At 35.9% G+C, this 18,856-nt stretch overlaps 2 protein-coding genes across 3 annotated transcripts in view; one reads left to right on the top strand and one right to left on the bottom strand.

Moving 5' to 3' along the window:
• The window catches only part of LOC107590509 (transmembrane 7 superfamily member 3-like), a 17,446-nt gene extending 2,093 nt beyond the window's left edge, over window positions 1-15,353 (bottom strand). Inside the window, exons 1-12 of one of the 2 annotated variants that reach the window (XM_016279275.1) lie at window positions 15,171-15,353; window positions 11,969-12,123; window positions 10,601-10,751; window positions 10,373-10,493; window positions 9,381-9,552; window positions 8,229-8,406; window positions 7,937-8,023; window positions 6,848-6,928; window positions 5,247-5,399; window positions 4,415-4,512; window positions 4,171-4,333; window positions 1,731-2,978 (exon numbers count right to left, since the gene is read on the bottom strand). In XM_016279275.1, coding sequence (XP_016134761.1) covers window positions 2,725-2,978; window positions 4,171-4,333; window positions 4,415-4,512; window positions 5,247-5,399; window positions 6,848-6,928; window positions 7,937-8,023; window positions 8,229-8,406; window positions 9,381-9,552; window positions 10,373-10,493; window positions 10,601-10,751; window positions 11,969-12,123; window positions 15,171-15,267 — 1,710 coding nt within the window. In that variant the 5' untranslated portion in view covers window positions 15,268-15,353 and the 3' untranslated portion in view covers window positions 1,731-2,724. Of the gene's footprint in view, window positions 1-1,730; window positions 2,979-4,170; window positions 4,334-4,414; window positions 4,513-5,246; window positions 5,400-6,847; window positions 6,929-7,936; window positions 8,024-8,228; window positions 8,407-9,380; window positions 9,553-10,372; window positions 10,494-10,600; window positions 10,752-11,968; window positions 12,124-15,170 lie in introns of those variants that run through there. The other variant, XM_016279276.1, reaches the window with a different exon arrangement.
• Window positions 15,354-15,410: 57 nt separating this feature from the next.
• On the top strand, window positions 15,411-18,296 carry LOC107590510 (mediator of RNA polymerase II transcription subunit 21-like). The gene is made up of 4 exons (XM_016279278.1): window positions 15,411-15,526; window positions 16,269-16,383; window positions 16,462-16,562; window positions 17,813-18,296. The coding sequence occupies exons 1-4, from the start codon at window positions 15,485-15,487 to the stop codon at window positions 17,990-17,992; spliced, it is 438 nt and encodes a 145-aa protein (XP_016134764.1). The 5' UTR covers window positions 15,411-15,484; the 3' UTR covers window positions 17,993-18,296.
• The last annotated feature ends 560 nt before the right edge of the window (window positions 18,297-18,856 follow it).

The raw sequence follows: 18,856 nt of genomic DNA on the forward strand, positions 1-18,856 counted from the left end.
AAATATATATATATATATATATATATATATATATATATATATATTATTTTTTTTACCTGCATATCATACAACCATTAACCACCATCCAAGATCTGTGAATATGTTGTGGTGCTGTTATTATTGAAATAATAAAATTTTAAAATCTCGTATTCAAATATTTAGTATTTTAGGTCCAAAGGATTCGGCGGACAAAAAAGTAAATGACTACTATTGTGTAAATAATATGTAATCAATAACAAAGGAACTCTAGTCTGATTATTTGATTATTTTTATTTATTTATTTTACTTATCTGATTAATGAGTATTTTAAAACATAATATATTTTATTTATCTGTTTATTTCATTAGTGAGTATTTTACATTTTTTTTTATTTATCTGATTATTATTTTACTATTGAGTATTTTAAAACATAATATTAAGTTACAAGTACTACACAATCCACATCACATATAATCAGTTACTACCCAGCACGAAATAAATGGTCATACCGCCCAACCCTATAGTGCGATAAATGCAATACTTACAATGTAATCGTGATCTTATGGTTTATATGTTGATGTTAATTGTGCAGCTGGAGAACAGCGGTCTGCGCGAGCTGTTGGGAATCAGCCGCGAGGCGTTTCTGGTGCTGAAGCGAGACGACACGTCTGACAGCACATCTCTCTCGCCGCTGCTCACCAGCACAGATGTCAGTCTGAGGAAGAGCTAAAGACCGTCAGAGACTCTGAGTTTACAAACCATCGTTCAGAGCTGCCCTACAAATCCCACAATCCTCCATTACAGCACACTCTCACTGCGCAACCTGGATGTCCATCAGCCATTTAGCATGTGGGGTTTTGCAGGAAGGGCCTGTGGAATCTCTCAAACACTGAGGTCCGATTACTTTTCCATCTCTCCATCATCATGTCTTCAGTCTGGAAAAGTCAAATCGACTGATTCAGCCACATGAAAACACAATCATTTGTGGAATAAAAAAAAAAGATTTAGCATATTGTGAATGATTACTTTACCTGAACATGAGACTTTGGGGAATATCACAATATACCATTTTAATGAAAAACTCATTTTTGGTTTGTAACCGTGTTTTATGTGGGTATGAGAGGAAGTTTTATTGAAAGTGATTAAAAGCATTGAATGAACTGGCTGTGTTTTTCTCTAGTTCCATGGGTTGATAGTGTTGAATAAACTATTCAATACTTCAGTTTTACAACATCTATAATTTATTCAAATGTCCAGCAGTGTATGTTATAGCATGCACAAGCACAAAATGCATTGCAAACACTGATTTATTGATTTTAAGCTAATAATAAATCATATGCAATTTAATTAATATAATTAAAAAAATAAAAAAAAACGTACTAAAAATATGTATTTTAATATACAATATTTTTTATTTTAAAATTGTTAAATAATATTTATGCAAAATCCAATGTGAAATGATTTTATTCACAATCTAAAGAATCCCAGCTGGATAAAATCAAGTCCTACCTGACATTTTAGTTTCATTAAATATAGTTTCAATCATAATTATATCACAAAATGCATTGCAAATGCTGTTTTATGTTGACTTTTAAGGCATCAAAGCAGTTTAGCATTATTAATAGCTCAATAAAACATTAATGACGGTTTGTCACATCAAACGTTCACACATTTCTCGCATTCAATAAAAACAAGACATCAGATCTCTCATTCTAATCTGCCTCGGAATAGAAAACAATATCATTTAGGTGTTATGGCACAAATGACAACTTTATTAAACATTTAATTATTTCAACAATTATTTAAATTTCATACAAAACAGAAATAATGCATACGGCTATCCCTTAAAAACAATTAACATCTCTATATGTTTTAAATGCTTTAGAAAAAGTTAGCTTCTGTGAGAGACACAAAGATCACATGAAGAAACCCTGAGAGTATACTAGAACTGAATCGATGGATAATGCAAAACTACTGATTTTGCAAAGCTGGAGTCTGTCAAAGATCCAACTTGGGTTTGTGTCTCCACAAGAGCTACATTTCCATTTATAAAGCACAGAAAATGACAAACTCCACAGATTCTCAAGATTCATCTTACACTGCACTTAAAATCCTCATTATCGAGTGTTTTACACCAGCGCAGTGAAGCAGCAGTCAAATTCCCACAGGATCGCTGTCAAAATAAACTCATTATTTCTATCATGAACTCCAAACCTCGGTGAGGATCCGCCAGGACTCATACACGCTCACTTAGACACAGAAAACACTCAAACATCAGCCATAGAGGCTTACAGTGGCTACTAATGAACAACGGTTCATTGTCTTATACATTCATTTTAATGGTGAACATCTTTAAAAATCACTCATTCACTCATATATTAACTAGACATAGTAAAAAAAGTTGTAAAAATCTGTACTGAATGTTTCCTCTAAGCTGCTAAAATGCATCTAAAAATCACACTGTGGCAGCTGATGTATATAGTAGAGGTCAGTTGCTTAACATTTATCGGAAAACAGCAATGGGATCAAGCACTGCTGGGAACCTACACAAAAACACACACACGTGCATAAAGTCAGTCTCACTATGTGTGAGCTGCTCTTTTAACCTCCATTGGCTGCTCATCTGAGTCTTTAGGCTCTAAAAATCGAGCTCAATCCTCATGTATGTTGCTCCACAGGCTTGAGCAGCCTTTATCTGGAGGAGAAGGACTAACAGTGAACTGACTTCAAGTCAAAGGTCAAAGGTTAAAGTAGTAGAGGTGTGGTTTCGCCGGCAGGTTCTGTGCACTGTGTGAGCTGGTGAATACGTCCGAGGATTCGGGCTGATAAAGATGGCTTGTGGTGGCTGGGATCCAGAACGTTGGTCTTCCTGCGCTCTCGTTCTTGCTTCCACATGACGTATGGGCTTGGCGGGAAAAACGGACGTGATTTCTCCCGATACAGCTGCATGACGATCCCCGAAACCCCCAGAACGACCCACACAGTGATCATGATGAAATCTGGAGAGGCGAAACATCAGACATGACCAATACATCGATAAGTCTGAGCATCAGACCCAGGGATTAAAGCAAAAAAACTGTTTGACTGAAAACTGTTTTTAAGCTACATTAAATTCCTTTAAACATCCCTTTATTTAAAGGGGTGGTTGATTATGATTTCAATTTTTGAACTTTAGTTAGTGTGTAATGTTGCTGTTAGTTCTGCAAAGTTACGATGCAAACGGAGATATTTTCTTTTAAAGAAATCGCTGTTTAAGGACTACAAAAAATGTCTGGTAGGGACTACAACAAGCTTCTTCCTGGGTTTGTGACATCACTAACCCCAATGTTTACATAAACCCCGCCCCCAGGAACAAGCAAATACCCGTAATACTAAGGGGGCGTGACGTTTCCGAACGACGTTCACTAGGCGGTTAGTGAATCACAAACACACTGAGCCCGCTAACCAATCAGAGCCCATTGCGTATTTTTGAGGGAGGGGCTTCATAGAACCAGGAACTCAACAGACCGCTTTGACGAGAATGGATGGTCAGCGGTGTAGAATAAAGGTAAAATATGTGAAAATAATGCCTTTTTTTAAAAACGAAGCATGAACACGTTACACTGCACCCCATAAACACAATCAAGCTTCCGAAAAGCGCTGAAAAAAATACTCAAGACCAATAAAAAGGAAAAAGAACTTTCCATGCTAGTTTGTGTAATTTCAAAGCTATTTTCAATCTATGAATCATTGTAATTACAATTATTAATGTTGATTAGTATAGTTCTTCGTGGGAAAACCGCACGTTTTCGTATGCTGAGCAGACAAAATGAGCTAAGAAAATCATTTATGAATTAGTTTGTGTTTTTATACATAAAAAAAATTAAGACTTCACAAAATCAAGAATTTAGCAACATTAAAAAAACCTATTTAAACTGGGAATAAATTGTATACAGAAAGCGAGCGAAGAACTTTTGCTCCACGTACAATAAAATACATAAAGTAATTTAATTAATACAATAATAATAATAAATTAATAAAATAAATAAACGTTTGAGCACTGAGGCGCTCCAGAAGCTACTCACAAAACTCCTGTTATAGTCAATGGAAAAGTCTACAAAATCTATGAATGAATCTCTTAATTCAGTTGATCTTATTGTACCGTTTTACCTCCCTAGTAGCGACGGAGAACTTCACTCCCTGCACACCTACCGATATCCTGCAGCGGTACAGAGATAAACGCTCGGCTGAAGTTGTGGTTGAGGAGGCGTTTGAGGACATCCAGCGTGATGTAGGACAGACTGGTGTAAGTGTAGGCGTTGACGGCCAGGACCACTGCATACGCGCCAACCACACCACATGTAAATATATTGCCCTGAAACATACCGATAAACGTGTGCATTTTATTTGGGTGTCGGATATGAGCTCACATTAAATGTATTTTTCTGTATCTCACCTCTCTAGGCCACCTGATGAAGAACAAAGGAACAAACACCATAATGCAAGCAAACACCACCCAGAACACCACATCATTATGGAATATAGGAAGATCACCTGGAGGGAAAAAAAGAGAGATTTAACACATTTTACCAGAGCTACAACTAATCGATCAAATCAATAGTTATCATCAATAATAATGAAAATGACCACAAAATTGAATGCATCTGAAATGTAGAGGAGGACAAGCCAAGTTACATGTTTACATAGCGCTTTATGCAATATAGTTTGTTTCAAAGCAGCTTCGCTTTAATAAACAGGATCGTCATCAATTATGTAACATTAAATTTCAGCAGAAAAGCAGCTCTACAATAATGTCATTGTTCAGCTCAATGCAGTTCAACACTGGTGTTAATGTTACAAAGTTAATGTCATTTTCCGGCTCAATTCAGTTCAAATTTTGTTTTGTGCAAAACCCAAGTTATTCTAAACAAGAGACATGCTTTATATTGATATCTTCATGAAATTCCCCCAATCTATTTTCAAAATGCATGTTATAGACTATATTTTGAACAATTTATCCGTGCATGCATTTAATTAAAAAAAATGTTTTGTACTCTTAGCATTTAATCAAAATGTCATAACCTCTGCAAACTCACGTTCATCTGCATACACTTTTGAGTGCCACGCCCACATCTAAACATCCCATCAACAACTACAACTTGCAGCCCTACATTTCACCACCAAGAATATAAAGAGATTATAAAGAGATCATTCCGAACGGATGATGAAACAACATCCCATTCACAATACAATCAGGATACACGCAGGTTTCAAACATGATTTCTTACCAAGTGGAGTGAAGAAGGCAATGGATGAGATGAGAAATCCAAGAATGAGTCCTACCACCAACACACAGACCATGACCGAACCGAACCGCCACCAGCTCATCACCATGGCCACGCCCCCGACCACGCCCATCAGCGCTGTCAGAGCCAATCGAACTACAGAGAGACAGTCAGTCAACCAACTGTTCAAAGACACTCCAGGTGAAAAAGATACAATTATAACTAATAGATATCGGTTGACTAATTAGAGTAAACTGAAACAGTTGTTTTGCATTACAAATGTTATAATATGAAAATTAGGCATTATATGCACTACTTTGCATAATTTTCCATAACCGAAAATTAAAATTGTTTCATTTTGTTGACATGAGTGATTTTGGATCTCTTTTTATCAATCTACAAATCAGAAAATACTGGCAACAGTTTGAAAATAAAAACCATTTTTCACCATGATTTAAGGAATAAAATCTTATATAGATCAGGAGAATGATATATGAACAAACCGCTTAGTAAAAACCTTCAGAATACAGATAGAAATAAAACTGTAAAGTTTGATGTAAGTGCTGCTGAAATGGAGAAAAACTCATTATGAGAAACAGCCTTTAAAGATACGCATTGCATTTAAAATCTACAGATGCAAATAGATAAAATGCTATAGAATAAACATTTAAATGTGTATTTTGGATGTTTTCTATCCACTGGTCTGACAGAAGACAAGCCCAAAATTTACCTGCGCATGAAAAAAAAAGGTTTTGCCTGTAATGTCTTGACTTTAAAAAGTGTTTTAAGAACAAACTTGAGCTATGATTGATCTGATTAATCAGCTGTAGGTTGAGTCATGTGTTGTTATCCATCTCAGAGAATCAAAAATGCTCTTCCTCATTTCAGGTGCTATAGAATAAACATTTAAATGTGTATTTTGGATGTTTTCTATCCACTGGTCTGACAGAAGACAAGCCCAAAATTGACCTGCGCATGAAAAAAAAAAGGTTTTGCCTGTAATGTCTTGACTTTAAAAAGTGTTTTAAGAACAAACTTGAGCTATGATTGATCTGATTAATCAGCTGTAGGTTGAGTCATGAGTTGTTATCCATCTCAGAGAATCAAAAATGCTCTTCCTCATTTCAGCCATGCCTGTCCTGTAAACACGCAAACAGCTGACAAACAGCTCTACACGATGCATTTGATTGGGACAGACTGGTTTGACACCTCCAGCTGAAATCCACAGCACATGATTTGAGCTGCAGCAGCATGACTCTAATCTTCAGAGAGTTACGGCACAACAAAAACCTCAGAGCTGCTTTCTGCACTCGTGACGGCTAAGGAGATTCATTGCTGCCAGAACCAGTTTGTGTAGCCAATTTCAGTCAAATTAAACTTGAAAAACATTGAAAAAACTCGACTTCTGTGGGACATTAACTATTTATGGGTATGCAGACATCAGCTCAGTGTAAACGCTACAAATCATTTAACATGAAACTTTATCTAAGAAGTGATCAGAAACTTTTTAGAAACGGGTTTAGGCAGACACTAGTTGTTTTGGTCTAATTTTACAGTGATTCACTACATGTGTAACTCTGCATTGGTGACTGTAATGAACTCACTGTCGTATTCCAGCGCTGTGGTTCTGGTGATCAGAACAAAGAAGATAAACGCCATAAAGCAGAATCCCATATAGAACAGCTCTGAGAAGACACAGAAATAGACATTTTAATGGTAACATTAGGTGTGTTACATGCACCAATCTCCATCAGAATCAGTCTTATTTTAGTATCTCTACTATTATAGTTTTTATTCATATTTTGAATGTTTTTCTTTTTTAAATATTCGCTTTCATTTTAATTGTCGTAAAATTTTTCGTTAATTTTGTATTTTTATTATATATTTTTTATATCGTCTATGTAGTTTTTTAATGATTTTTATCATTAAATAAGAATGAGATTTAGCTATTTTAGTATATATATATATATAAATAAATAAATAAATAGTGTATATATATATATATATAAATGAAAATAAGAAATGTTGCTTTGGCAACTAGCTGAAATAAAATACGTTTCTTTTTTATATTTGAATTTATTTTAGTTGATATTTATTTCAGGTAACAATAACATCTAAAATTGATAGTTTTAGCTTGAGTTGACAATCATGTAGATAAGAGTTATGCTAACAGATCATCATTGAGTTTAACAAGGCTCTAATTTAAACAGGTCATGTAACGAGAAATTGAAATTAAATAAGAGTTTAAAGCTGCCAAAAAGACCATTTACTGAAACTAAACAGAACATATGGCTCATTTCACAGTTTATTATATTATTTAGCTTCACCTAATACATTAACAAAGCACCGTTAATCATCTCACATGTTCACAGAAGTCTTAATGACACAGCTGCAAAAATGTTGTTTCATTCGAATGGAGAGAGGGCTGAAATGGTCATGAAACACTGAATGGACTGTTTGTTGTGCAAGCAGCCTTGACTAACATTGCAAGCAGACATCAGGGAAGAAATTATGCATCATATGACCCCTTTAAAAAATTTTAACTATAAAATCTGTTGACCTCCGACTCTTTTAATATCTAGAATATCTAGAAAAGACTTCCCCAACCTAAAACACTTGGGGCATCTTTAGTAGATCAACAGTTATTAGTAACGTGGTGTGTTTCTAAGAAAAGCAAGACAAACATCACTGACCACATTTGAAGAAGCGGTGACCCACAAAACACACTAACAGCCCAGCCAAACCGATCACAGTGAAAAACACTTTGCTAGAAACTCTCCCTAAGAAAACGAGAGAGAAAACAGATTTTTACATTGAAATAAATACCATGTCAAATCTGTCACAGAAACTGTTCAGAAGCTAAAGAGAAATAAATATTTTCAAGTAGGTTTTAAAAGTGGCAGATGATCTCACATTTGAAAAGAACTTCTAAAACAATGAATAAAATAACGCAGCATTAGTACTGATTTCCGTTCATCTTCTCACCTAAATCGCTGCATCCGTCCAGCGTGGAGTTGAAGCTGCAGGCGTATGTGTGGACGGGGATGTAGGACGCTGACGTGTTCAACACTGGATCTCTCACAATTACACTGAAAATCACCCCCTGACCGGGCAGAGAGCTGAAGAAGAACTGCGTCCGGTCATGAGAGGATAAAGACACCACCTGAAGGAGCGAAAATAAATGATAAACTAAGGGGTTTTCAGACCCATAAATCGACTGCTTTGTTTGGAAACAGGGACTTAATTACATATACAGTATATTGTATTTATATTACATATATATATACAGTACCGCTCAAAAGTTTGGGATCAGTAAGACTTGTAATGTTTTTTATAGAAGTCTCTTCTGCTCATCAAGGCTGTATTTATTTGATAAAAAATACAGAAAAAAACAGTAATCTTACAAAATGTTATTACAATATAAAATAATGGCTTTAAAATATTATTTATTTCTGCAATGCAAAGCTGAACTTCCATCATCATTACTCCAGTATAAAGCGTCACATGATCTTCAGAAATCATTCTAATATGCTGATTTATTTTAATTATCAACAGTTGTGCTGCCAAATGTTTTTTTTGGAAACTGCAATACTTTTTTCAGGATTCTTTGATGAATAAAAAGTTAAAAAGAACAGAATTTATTCAAAATATTAATCTTTTCTAACAATATAAATCTTTGCTATCACTTCTTATCAATTCAATTATATGTATTATTTATATTATATTATATATATGTTTAAGTATGCATATGTACCCAGGTTTTTGTATGCAAATGTTATGCATATGTATGAGAGTTATTTAAATTTGTCAATGTATACTTGTTGTTTATATAAACATATTTTTTCCTTTCCTCCATTTTTTTATTTTACACACACACACACACACACACACACACACACACTTCCATTTATATATTATATGTTTTGAATGTTTGAGTATGCATATGTTAAGTGAGTTCAGGTGATCATGAACTGATTGTTTCGGTGCGGATCCAAGCGCGACTGCTGTGTACATCTACGCCTAAAAGAACCAAACTAAGGGAGATAAAGTATCAGGTTATGAAAACGCACCAAAAAAAACAGCTGTAACAGATAAAAGAAAGGGGTAAGGAAGGACAGAGAGAGAGATTTCACACACCTTTCTGCTGTTGTCCTGCACGTTCTGCACATTGGCCGCTCTCTCCAAACTACTGATCAGACTCTGCTCTGATAGGTCGCCTTCCGGCAGGAAGTACTGATACAGCTCATACACCAATCGCCAACGAGTGCTGGAGCCCATGTCCACGTCACACGCCGGCGGACTCTCCCCTCTGAAAAATAGCATCCGATTTAGACTGCAAAGTTTTAAATCTGAAAGTGCACCGTGTATAAGGTTATTGTCTCTCAAAAAAAAAGAGTCGACTGAATCATTGAAACGAGTCGTTTTTAAAACGAATCCCAAGCCGTTTCATGTTGACTATTGCCCGCCCACTTGTTGGTCTTTTCATGTTGGTGTGAATGAAAATGCAAAATCATTCTTTGCCACTAGGTGCCGCTTTTGGAGCGGTAATAACCCTGTTCACAAAGCAGCACTGCGCTCACAAACGCTGCTTTATCAGGCATTTACAGGCATGATCCAATCAGACCAATCACCGCAGATTAGTGTCACGCAAAGGAGGGGTTTGGAAAAATTCATCGTTGAGCAAGTAAGGTAAAAAAAATGCATATTATAAGACAATGAAAGTGTTTTTTGACCTTGCATGCATGTCAACCTGTTGTTGGGGACTTGAGATTTAAACAGAGGTGTTTGTGATGCACATCACAGAAGACAATATTAATATTTATTTCAATTTTAAGGGAAATCTGGTTCATTTTTGTGCTATTTTTGTCTTCTGGGTTTAAAGTCTTCATTAGGATGTGATGTTTTAAAAGCAACAGCGCGTTCATATATATATACATATATTTGAATGCAAGCGGCTGTGCATTATATTATAGCCGTCACAGAATATGTGTGTATTTGTGTAATTTACTATGAGCTTAAAAAACCCATGTATAATATATTTGTTCATTTTGTTGTATGTAATGTTGAATTGCAGCATGCATTTGCAGCATGCATTTTAAAAGTCCAAGACTTCATTAAATTCCTCTCACCTTCCATATCCGATGTTAGCGGGTGCAAAGGTAATCGTGGTCTCAAACATGTTGTATTGCAGGTAGATGTTTGGATCAATCTCCAGCGGGAATTCCTGATTGCAGGCTCCAGGAACGGGATCTGCACAGACATTTCACATACACACTGAATGTAAAGTATTCCAGTGTACAGTCTGTTAATGAGAGCGTTTGTGTTGTGGCATGCAAGTAAAGAGTTAGTTCTCTAACCAGCGCTGGTGTACGGCAAAATCACACCAACTCCTGCTGCGCTGCTCCCGTCGGGCGTCTTCAGGAACCACGAGACAGTGGTCTGGCTCAGTGTCAAGGTGGATAACAGACCAGCATCTGCTGCCGTGACCGAAAAACCATAAAGTGGGATCTGACCAATACACAAAAAAACACAGCCTATGAATGGACAGCTTCACTCAGTCCCTCTAGATGGATAAAGGTCAGGCGGAGAATAATATGCAACAAATAAAAGCAAAGTGCAACCATTCAAGTCCTGTCCTACATTCACTTGGTTTTACTTGGAATTACACCAGACTAGACGGCAACAGTTAGTAAAAATCCCATTCATTTTCTCCAAAGATGTATAGATATTTAACAATAACTTATAAACCATTAAAGACGGGCCTACTGTGAGTTCTGAGGTTTATAATCAGTCGTGAATATTTCAACAGCAGAATTCCAGATGAAAACCTACATTACGGAGAAATCTCCAGCAATCTGAGACTCAAATGCAAAACATATTTAAATCATCTTTAAATCAATAGTATTGTTTTTTATTTGATTATGTCATTCACATTGCTTCACAGGATTGCAGTTTGTTCCCTCATTACGGCCGTTATATACACTATATCTTGTATTTTTGTCTTTGTCAAAGTTAGTAATGTTGTAATTCACCTGGCTAATTTGCCTCATGGCTTGTAACTCTTTAAAGACTTGTAGATTGAAGCTTGTAATCCCTTTAGATACTTTTTAAATCCGTGTTTAGTATTATTTATAACCAAGGTAGTGGATATTCTTCCTGGGGTCCAACAAGTTATAAAGAAAAAAAAAAAAAGTTAAGATTTATTTTTAATTCGGTTTTAGTTTATTTATTTCCAGTTAGTTATTTTAGTACTTGTACTTAAAACAAACAACTTAACTAAAAGAAGTATTTATTTATTTCAATTAACAACATTTTTAACTGTTTCTTCTTTAGTGTTATTTAACAATAACTCCGTTTTAAATATCCGTGTGAAAAATGAATAGGAAAAATAGTACCGGAACCAAGGCCACTGAAAAAGTGGGCGGCACTAATGCACTCTGTACAGAAGCAAGATTGGTTTCGAACAGCATTTCATATTGACTTTAACTGTGTCTGAACTGGGGTTTGTGCTCAGTGCACTACAGCTGCATGACTGTTGATGTTATGAAAAGAATGCATGAAGGGGTGTGTGTGTGTGTGTGTGTAGATCAGAGCTTGTGATTAAACTCTCACATGATGTCTTGCTCGATCAACCCATTTCTCGTGTATGACAGTGCATAACAGTGCTGTGTGTGCGAGAGTGTATGCCTGTGAAACAGCACTGCTGTGTGTGTGGGATCTCTTACCGGTGTATATGAAAGTGTAACATTGCGGTGATGCGTATGAAACTGCAGGGTTAAGAAGGAAACATCAGCGGGAATCCGGGAAACGACGGCTTGAACCGTACCGTTGACTGGGACACTCACATTCTGGAAGGTTCCCAGTGAAAACATCACACGGTCTGCAAAACACATACGTTATTATAATATAATCTTAATTTATGAGTCCAGGAGCTATTTTCTCAAATTTTTTTGCAACGCATATTTTTTCTAAAAATAAAAATACACTCAGAGCTCTAGACTCATTCTTCCCACTGGCTGCACTAGTGCGACTAACTTAGTTGGTTGCACTTTTATTTTTTTCCTCTACAAAATGGGATTAATCTACGGAGCCCCGCACATGGCATGCAGGAAAAAAAAAATAGTAGGCTAAATCGTGTGCACCATTTACTATTTCGTTCCCTCGATTTGCTAAATCGTGCACACGATTTATAAATCAAGAGAACGAATTAGTAAATTCTGCGCACGATTTAGCAAATCGAGGGAACGAAATAGTAATCGTGTGCACGTTTTAGTACATCAAGGGAATGAATTAGTAAATCGTGCGCACAATTTATTTATTTTTTCTTGCATGTCATGTGAGGGGCTCCGTATGAATCAACGCATGCTGATGAATGGTTTTTCCATTATCATAGTTTATAGTAATATGGTAACAAAAGTGGGATTAACATACAACCTGTTCTTTTTCATCAGTATTATTAGTTTATTAACGAATAAGACGAGGCATGGAATTCCCCACATGCTGTATTATATATATATCGACTAATAAATTACAGAAAGTTTAGCAAACACTGTGGAATCAAATAAACACTTTTTTTTAAAGAAAACCTCCATAGCATAACGTGAGGTAAACAGCAAAGATAACAGGCTTTTCAAAATTAAAACAAAAAGGAAAGTAAAACTAAATTGGCTGTCGGTGACATTTCCCAAGAAAACAAACATGTTCAATTCCTCTGCTCAACTTCGTCTTTTACTTTACTTCTACATTTTGCTTGAAAACCAAATCCTCCGTCCACCATCGTTTCCATTTTTGCCACACGGACTTTTGCGATCATGCTGACGCAGCGAGTATAAACCAAGGCTATACACCTGAAGCAGAGCAGACACTTTGGAGCGGTGCAGACCATGCACTCACACAAATGCGACCATGTCATTTTGGTCACAGTCTAGAGCCCTGACACTGTGTGATTATTTATGTATATTAATTTCTGACAAATCTATTTCTCTCTTCTCATTTAAAGGGGTCATATGATGCGATTTCAAGTTTTCCTTTCTCTTTGGAGTGTTACAAGCTGTTCGTGAATAGATAAGATCCCTGAAGTTGTAAAGACTAAAGTCTCAAATCCAAAGAGATATTCTTTATCAAAGTTAAGACTTGTCTACGCCCTCCTAAAACGCCTTGTTCTAACATGCCCCCACATGTCTACATCACGATGTGGGAAGATTTGCATAATGCCGTCCAAATGTGCACGCAAAGAAAGAAGGCATAACTTTATTGTTGCCGCCGCCGCCATGTTGTGAAGACCCTGTGTGTTTCGCTGCAAAAGCGAAAATACTTTGTTTGGTCTTCCAAAAGAGGACACGACTGAAAGCAGTCAGTGACCTCCTGCAGGAAGAGACACGACTGAACACTTCAAATAAGGAAGTGGTTTTTGACAGTTGTGATTTGGTGTAGAAAGATGTTGCTATGACTTCCTGCCAGACTGAAATCTGACCTGATAATCAAGTCATCTGATTTCACAATGACTCACACCTGCTGTGCGTCAAAACTACACTGAAAAACTCTGGATGAGTGCAAACCTGCAACTGCAAGATGCTGCCTTCACATGCAGTTCACGGATGTAGGAAGGCATTTTTGTGTTTCCTTTATTCCATTGTACAGCAAAATTTCTCGAAATATGCTGTGAAACCACTAAATATTTACTTGTTTTTCTCTAAAACTCCTTCTACATTGTTTTGCAAACAGTTTTAATGTTCCGTCCCTAGTTAGTTTGTTCAAGTTTTGTGGTTTGCAGAGATCTTGAAGCTTGAAATCACTTCACTGCTCTGGAACAATCTCTCTTTCTCTCTTTTAGGAATGTGGAAATAGTCTCTAAATTGCATCTCATGGATTGCTGCTCTGTTTCATTGTCGTCTGTGCATCGTAAGCAGGAATGAGGAGAATTAAAAGAGGAAAAAACACAATGAAAATGCGACACTTACAAAATACCAGAACAATATGCAGAGGCACAAAATCACAACTGACAGATGCTAAAAACAGACTTTTCCTTGACAGGCAAGAGATCATCAAATGCTCCAAACATCAGAAAAAGACAGAAGTGTTTTACTACAGATCTACTGTTTCCTTGTAGAATCCCCTATAAATTGTAGAATTCCCTATAAAGCCTAAAATTATATTTGATATATGTGACCCCAGCCGAGATAGAACTATTTGAAAATCTGGAATCTGAGGGTGCAAAAAAATGTAAATATTGAGAAAATCATCTTTAAAGTTGTTCAAATGAAGTTCTTAGCAATGCTTTTGATATATTTACAGTTGGACATTTACAAAATATCTTCATGGAACATGATCTTTACTAAATATCCTCATAGTTTTTGGCATAAAAGAAAAACCAATAATTTTGACCCGTACAATGTATTTTTGGCTATTGCTACAAATATACCCCAGCAACTTAAGACTGCGTTTGTGCTCCAGGGTCACATATACACTTTTTGGGCCTCTAAATTAACAACAATATACTGAGCCATAAAAGCCTGATGTATCAAATATGATACAAAAAATAAAACACATATGCAAACATCTTTTATATATTTTGTCTAAAGGTTCAATAAGCTGTTCCATTTAAAAAAATTTTTTTGCATGGTTAAGAAGACCATCTCTGGGGTTAAGTGAGCAAATCTGTTCAGCCCATGCTCTCACAAATGAGTTTATTCATAAAGAATACAGGCAGAAAATGAGATTAAAAGACCTCAGGGTGAATTTAGTGGGAGGTTTACGTTGAAATAATATGAACTTGACCCTGAAATCACCCGGGTTAGTTATAAAATCATATAAAATCAAGATCAATGTGTTGGTAAATCATGCCAGCTGTCTCAGAATTCAAGCAAAAGTCATTTGTTAAACGCATGCGTTCGCATCAGTGTTGATGAAGATGTTTTGTTTACTCACTCTCATCCTGAGCGCGCAGGGAACTGACCCACGACAAGACGAGCAAAACCAAGCATTCTCTCTTCAGTGGCATTTTTCCCGGATCAGTCCAGTCCATAAACACGCTCTAGCAGCAGCGATCAGATCCGGGACTCATGCTGAAGCTTCGCGTTGAGCCCCCGGAAGTGCCACTCGCTCCTCGGTTGCGCTACAATGCAACAACTTTTGAGTGGAACTCTCGTTTCGTCTGTAGTGCGCAGGCGCGACTGTATGGTGTCACGTGATGTCGCTTTAAACAGGCTCGGCGGAAACGGAAAAGGTGAAGAGGAGCCAACATGGCGGACAGGCTAACACAGCTTCAGGATGCTGTTAACTCCGTAAGTACTGATTTAAATGTTCACTTTATGACTTATAAGCTGCAGAAGAGGTCAGTCGTCTGTTACATGAAGTCACACTGTATGTGTAAGAAGTCACATTAATGTACTGTAGCGTATGAAGGTGTTAGCGTAGCATGCAGTTGTGAATAAATAAACAATTAAAGTTTGTACACTTATTTGTACAGAAAGTAGCTAATATTGTATTTAAGTAAATATATGTTAAATTGGAATAATGTATTATATACGAAGTAAGTTGAAGTGCTGCTTCAAGAAATTAAAATTGCGGTGAACACATTTAAAAACTATATATACATTTTTATTTATTTTTGACATATTGCTCAATATTGTGTTATATTGTGTACACTTGTTTTTACATATTTTAAAAATAAATCTATAATTTAGATTTTTTTTTATTTGTGACATATACCACAATATTGTTATGTATGTGTGAATATAAAAAAAAATATATATAAAATAATGTAGTTGTTATTTTAGTTTTATTTGTGACATATACCACAAAATTGTTTTATAAATGTTATATTATGTACTCTTGTTTTTACATTTAAAAGAAAATGATTAAAAGAAGCTTCCACATTATTGACAATATTAGCACTGAATTCTAATACTTTCCCCCATGTTTATAGAGCAAAGACAAACCCAGGAAACCAAATGCAAAGGTGGTTTGTTATATTGGGTTGCTTGTGTGCACTGTGTTTGATATATTGCTATGTGTGTGTTTTAGCTGGCTGATCAGTTCTGTAATGCGATTGGAGTCCTGCAGCAGTGCGCACCACCTGCCTCCTTCAGCAACATCCAGACCGCCATCAACAAAGACCAGCCCTCCAACCCCACAGAAGGTGCACAAATCTGTACCAAAATCAGTTTACAGCACTGCTGTTGTGGTTTAACTGGCATGTTTTCATGTGTTCTTCTAGAATACGCTCAGCTGTTTGCAGCACTGATAGCAAGAACAGCAAAAGATGTCGACGTGCTGATTGACTCTCTGCCCAGTGAAGAATCTACTGCCGCACTGCAGGTACGTTTATACACAAACCGTGCGACTGGCCCCCTGAAATGTGTATATTTATCCACCTTTTCCAAACAAGCCTACTGCATTTTAAAATATGGCCAGTTTTGTTAACTGGCACTCAAAAAAAATCTTTTCAAATTACGCTACTAATGATAGTTAACTAAAACCATAAAAAAACTTTGTTATTTGAAGTGAAATCATCGTTAACTTTTATTATCGATAATAATAATATCTCAGTGATACTAAAGTAACACTGATAAATATATATATATTTAATACACATTGATTACAAATGGATATCTGTCTATCTATCTATCTATCTATCTATCTATCTATCTATCTATCTATCTATCTATATGTATTGTATATAAATTAATGTGTATAGTATGTATATATATATATATATATATATATATAATGAATTCTATTTAGTTGTTTCATTATTTATTATTTATAAATAAAATTATTTTGAAGCAATGAACTGCTCATCCCATGAAGCAAATGCAAGCAAATCCCTTATTTATATTTATATATTATATTTTACCTCCAGAACCCAACTGTTGTATTCTATTTCACCATAAATTATCTATATTGCACTTCTGGCTTTGTGCTAACTGTATACTATGTTATGTGAGTACAGAGCCAATGACAATAAAGTAGGGATGTAACAATGCAAATTGATAAAAAAAATATGTGGCAATTCAAGTCAGTTGAGAAACGAATCGCGATACAGTTTAGCGTTTATATGAATGTGTCTTAGAGGGGAACTGGCTGTCTTCAGAAACGCTGCTGATCCATGAGCGCCACCTGCTGGCAGAGAGTGAATCTGCGTCTCATTCAGCTCGTCTGCTGTTTTTGTTTTGTGTAGTATAGTTTCACAAAGCTGTAGTATAGTTTCACAAAGCTAAAGTCAGACCACTCTGTTTTTGCTTCAGGTTTCGAAATTATACAATCTAATTTAAATCAAAAACTGCTCATGTTGCATGTACGCAGCATCTTTGTTTGGATCGTGATTAAAATGCCTCTGTTTTTGCTTCAGGTTTCGAAATTATGCAATCTAATTTAAATCAAAAACTGCTCATGTTGCATGTACGCAGCACCTTTGGATTGTACTGAGAAATAATAAAAGGACGCCTTTTCATTTATAATTTGTCTGAGAACTCATTTTGTTTAAAAAATCGTTAGAAAATTGTATCGTGAAATGTGAGTTGAGTGAATTGTTACATCCCTACAACAATAAACTCTAATCTTCACAGGCTGCCAGTCTGAGGCAGTTGGAAGAGGAGAACCAGGAAGCTGCGGCTCGTCTGGAGGAAGTAGTTTACAGAGGAGACATGCTGCTGGAGAAGATTCAGTCAGCTCTAGCAGATATCGCCCAATCACAGCTGCGCACACGCAGCGGAGCCCCGAGTCAGCTGGCGCCGCCAGAGTCATGACAGCGACTGACGCCAACCAAACATGGACTATATCATCACAGCAGGGATTTTATACTCATCCTTCATGGATCGCAGGAGAGCTTGTGTTAAATGTACAGTTTGATTCTGGACTGAAGAATGATTCTGATTTCATTCTGTAAGTGCCCACTGTTTCCCATCGCATGTCTTGATTATATGACCTCTGACATCCTTTTCTACCTGGCAAGCGTAAATGTTCGGCATCCATCAGCCTTTTTCAGACCGTCAGCATCTTGGTAAGTTGTTTTTTGTATTTTTAATGATGTTTTTTTCTTGTTAGGATCATGCGGTGTTCATTTTGTTTTAAAAAAAGAATTTTTTTCTGTGTTTAACAAATAAAAAATGTTGTATGAAGTGCTTGTTGTTCTCTGCAAATTGAATTATGAACGTGGTAATTTGTCTCATGCATTGCCATTGTCGAGAGACTATTCTTTAACAGATTTATACACATAAGAGATCTAAAACCTTGTAGTTTTATTCTTATTTTATCACTCTGTTTATCCAACGAAAATTTGAAGACATGGAATGTTGCAATTGAACAAATGTTTTGGTTGGTTCTGAACCAACTTAAAAACATGTTTGGAAAAAAAAGAGGAAATATTAAATTTAATATATTAAGCTGTTGTAAGAAAGACCAACAAGTGAATATTATTATTTTTTGGCTGTTATAAAGTGAATAACTTTGAGTGCTGCCATCTTCCGGGCATATAAGCAAATTTAATGTGCAGAAACTGATTTTGATATCACTTCTTCGTGGTGATAAAGAACTTAGCTTTTTTATTAACACACATATTTATAAAATAATAATAAATACAATTTATATATTTTTATAGTTTTACAGATAAT

The sequence above is a fragment of the Sinocyclocheilus grahami genome, unplaced genomic scaffold (assembly GCF_001515645.1).
Source record: "Sinocyclocheilus grahami isolate Dianchi unplaced genomic scaffold, SAMN03320097.WGS_v1.1 scaffold129.1, whole genome shotgun sequence".
NCBI classification, from domain to species: Eukaryota; Metazoa; Chordata; class Actinopteri; order Cypriniformes; family Cyprinidae; genus Sinocyclocheilus; species Sinocyclocheilus grahami.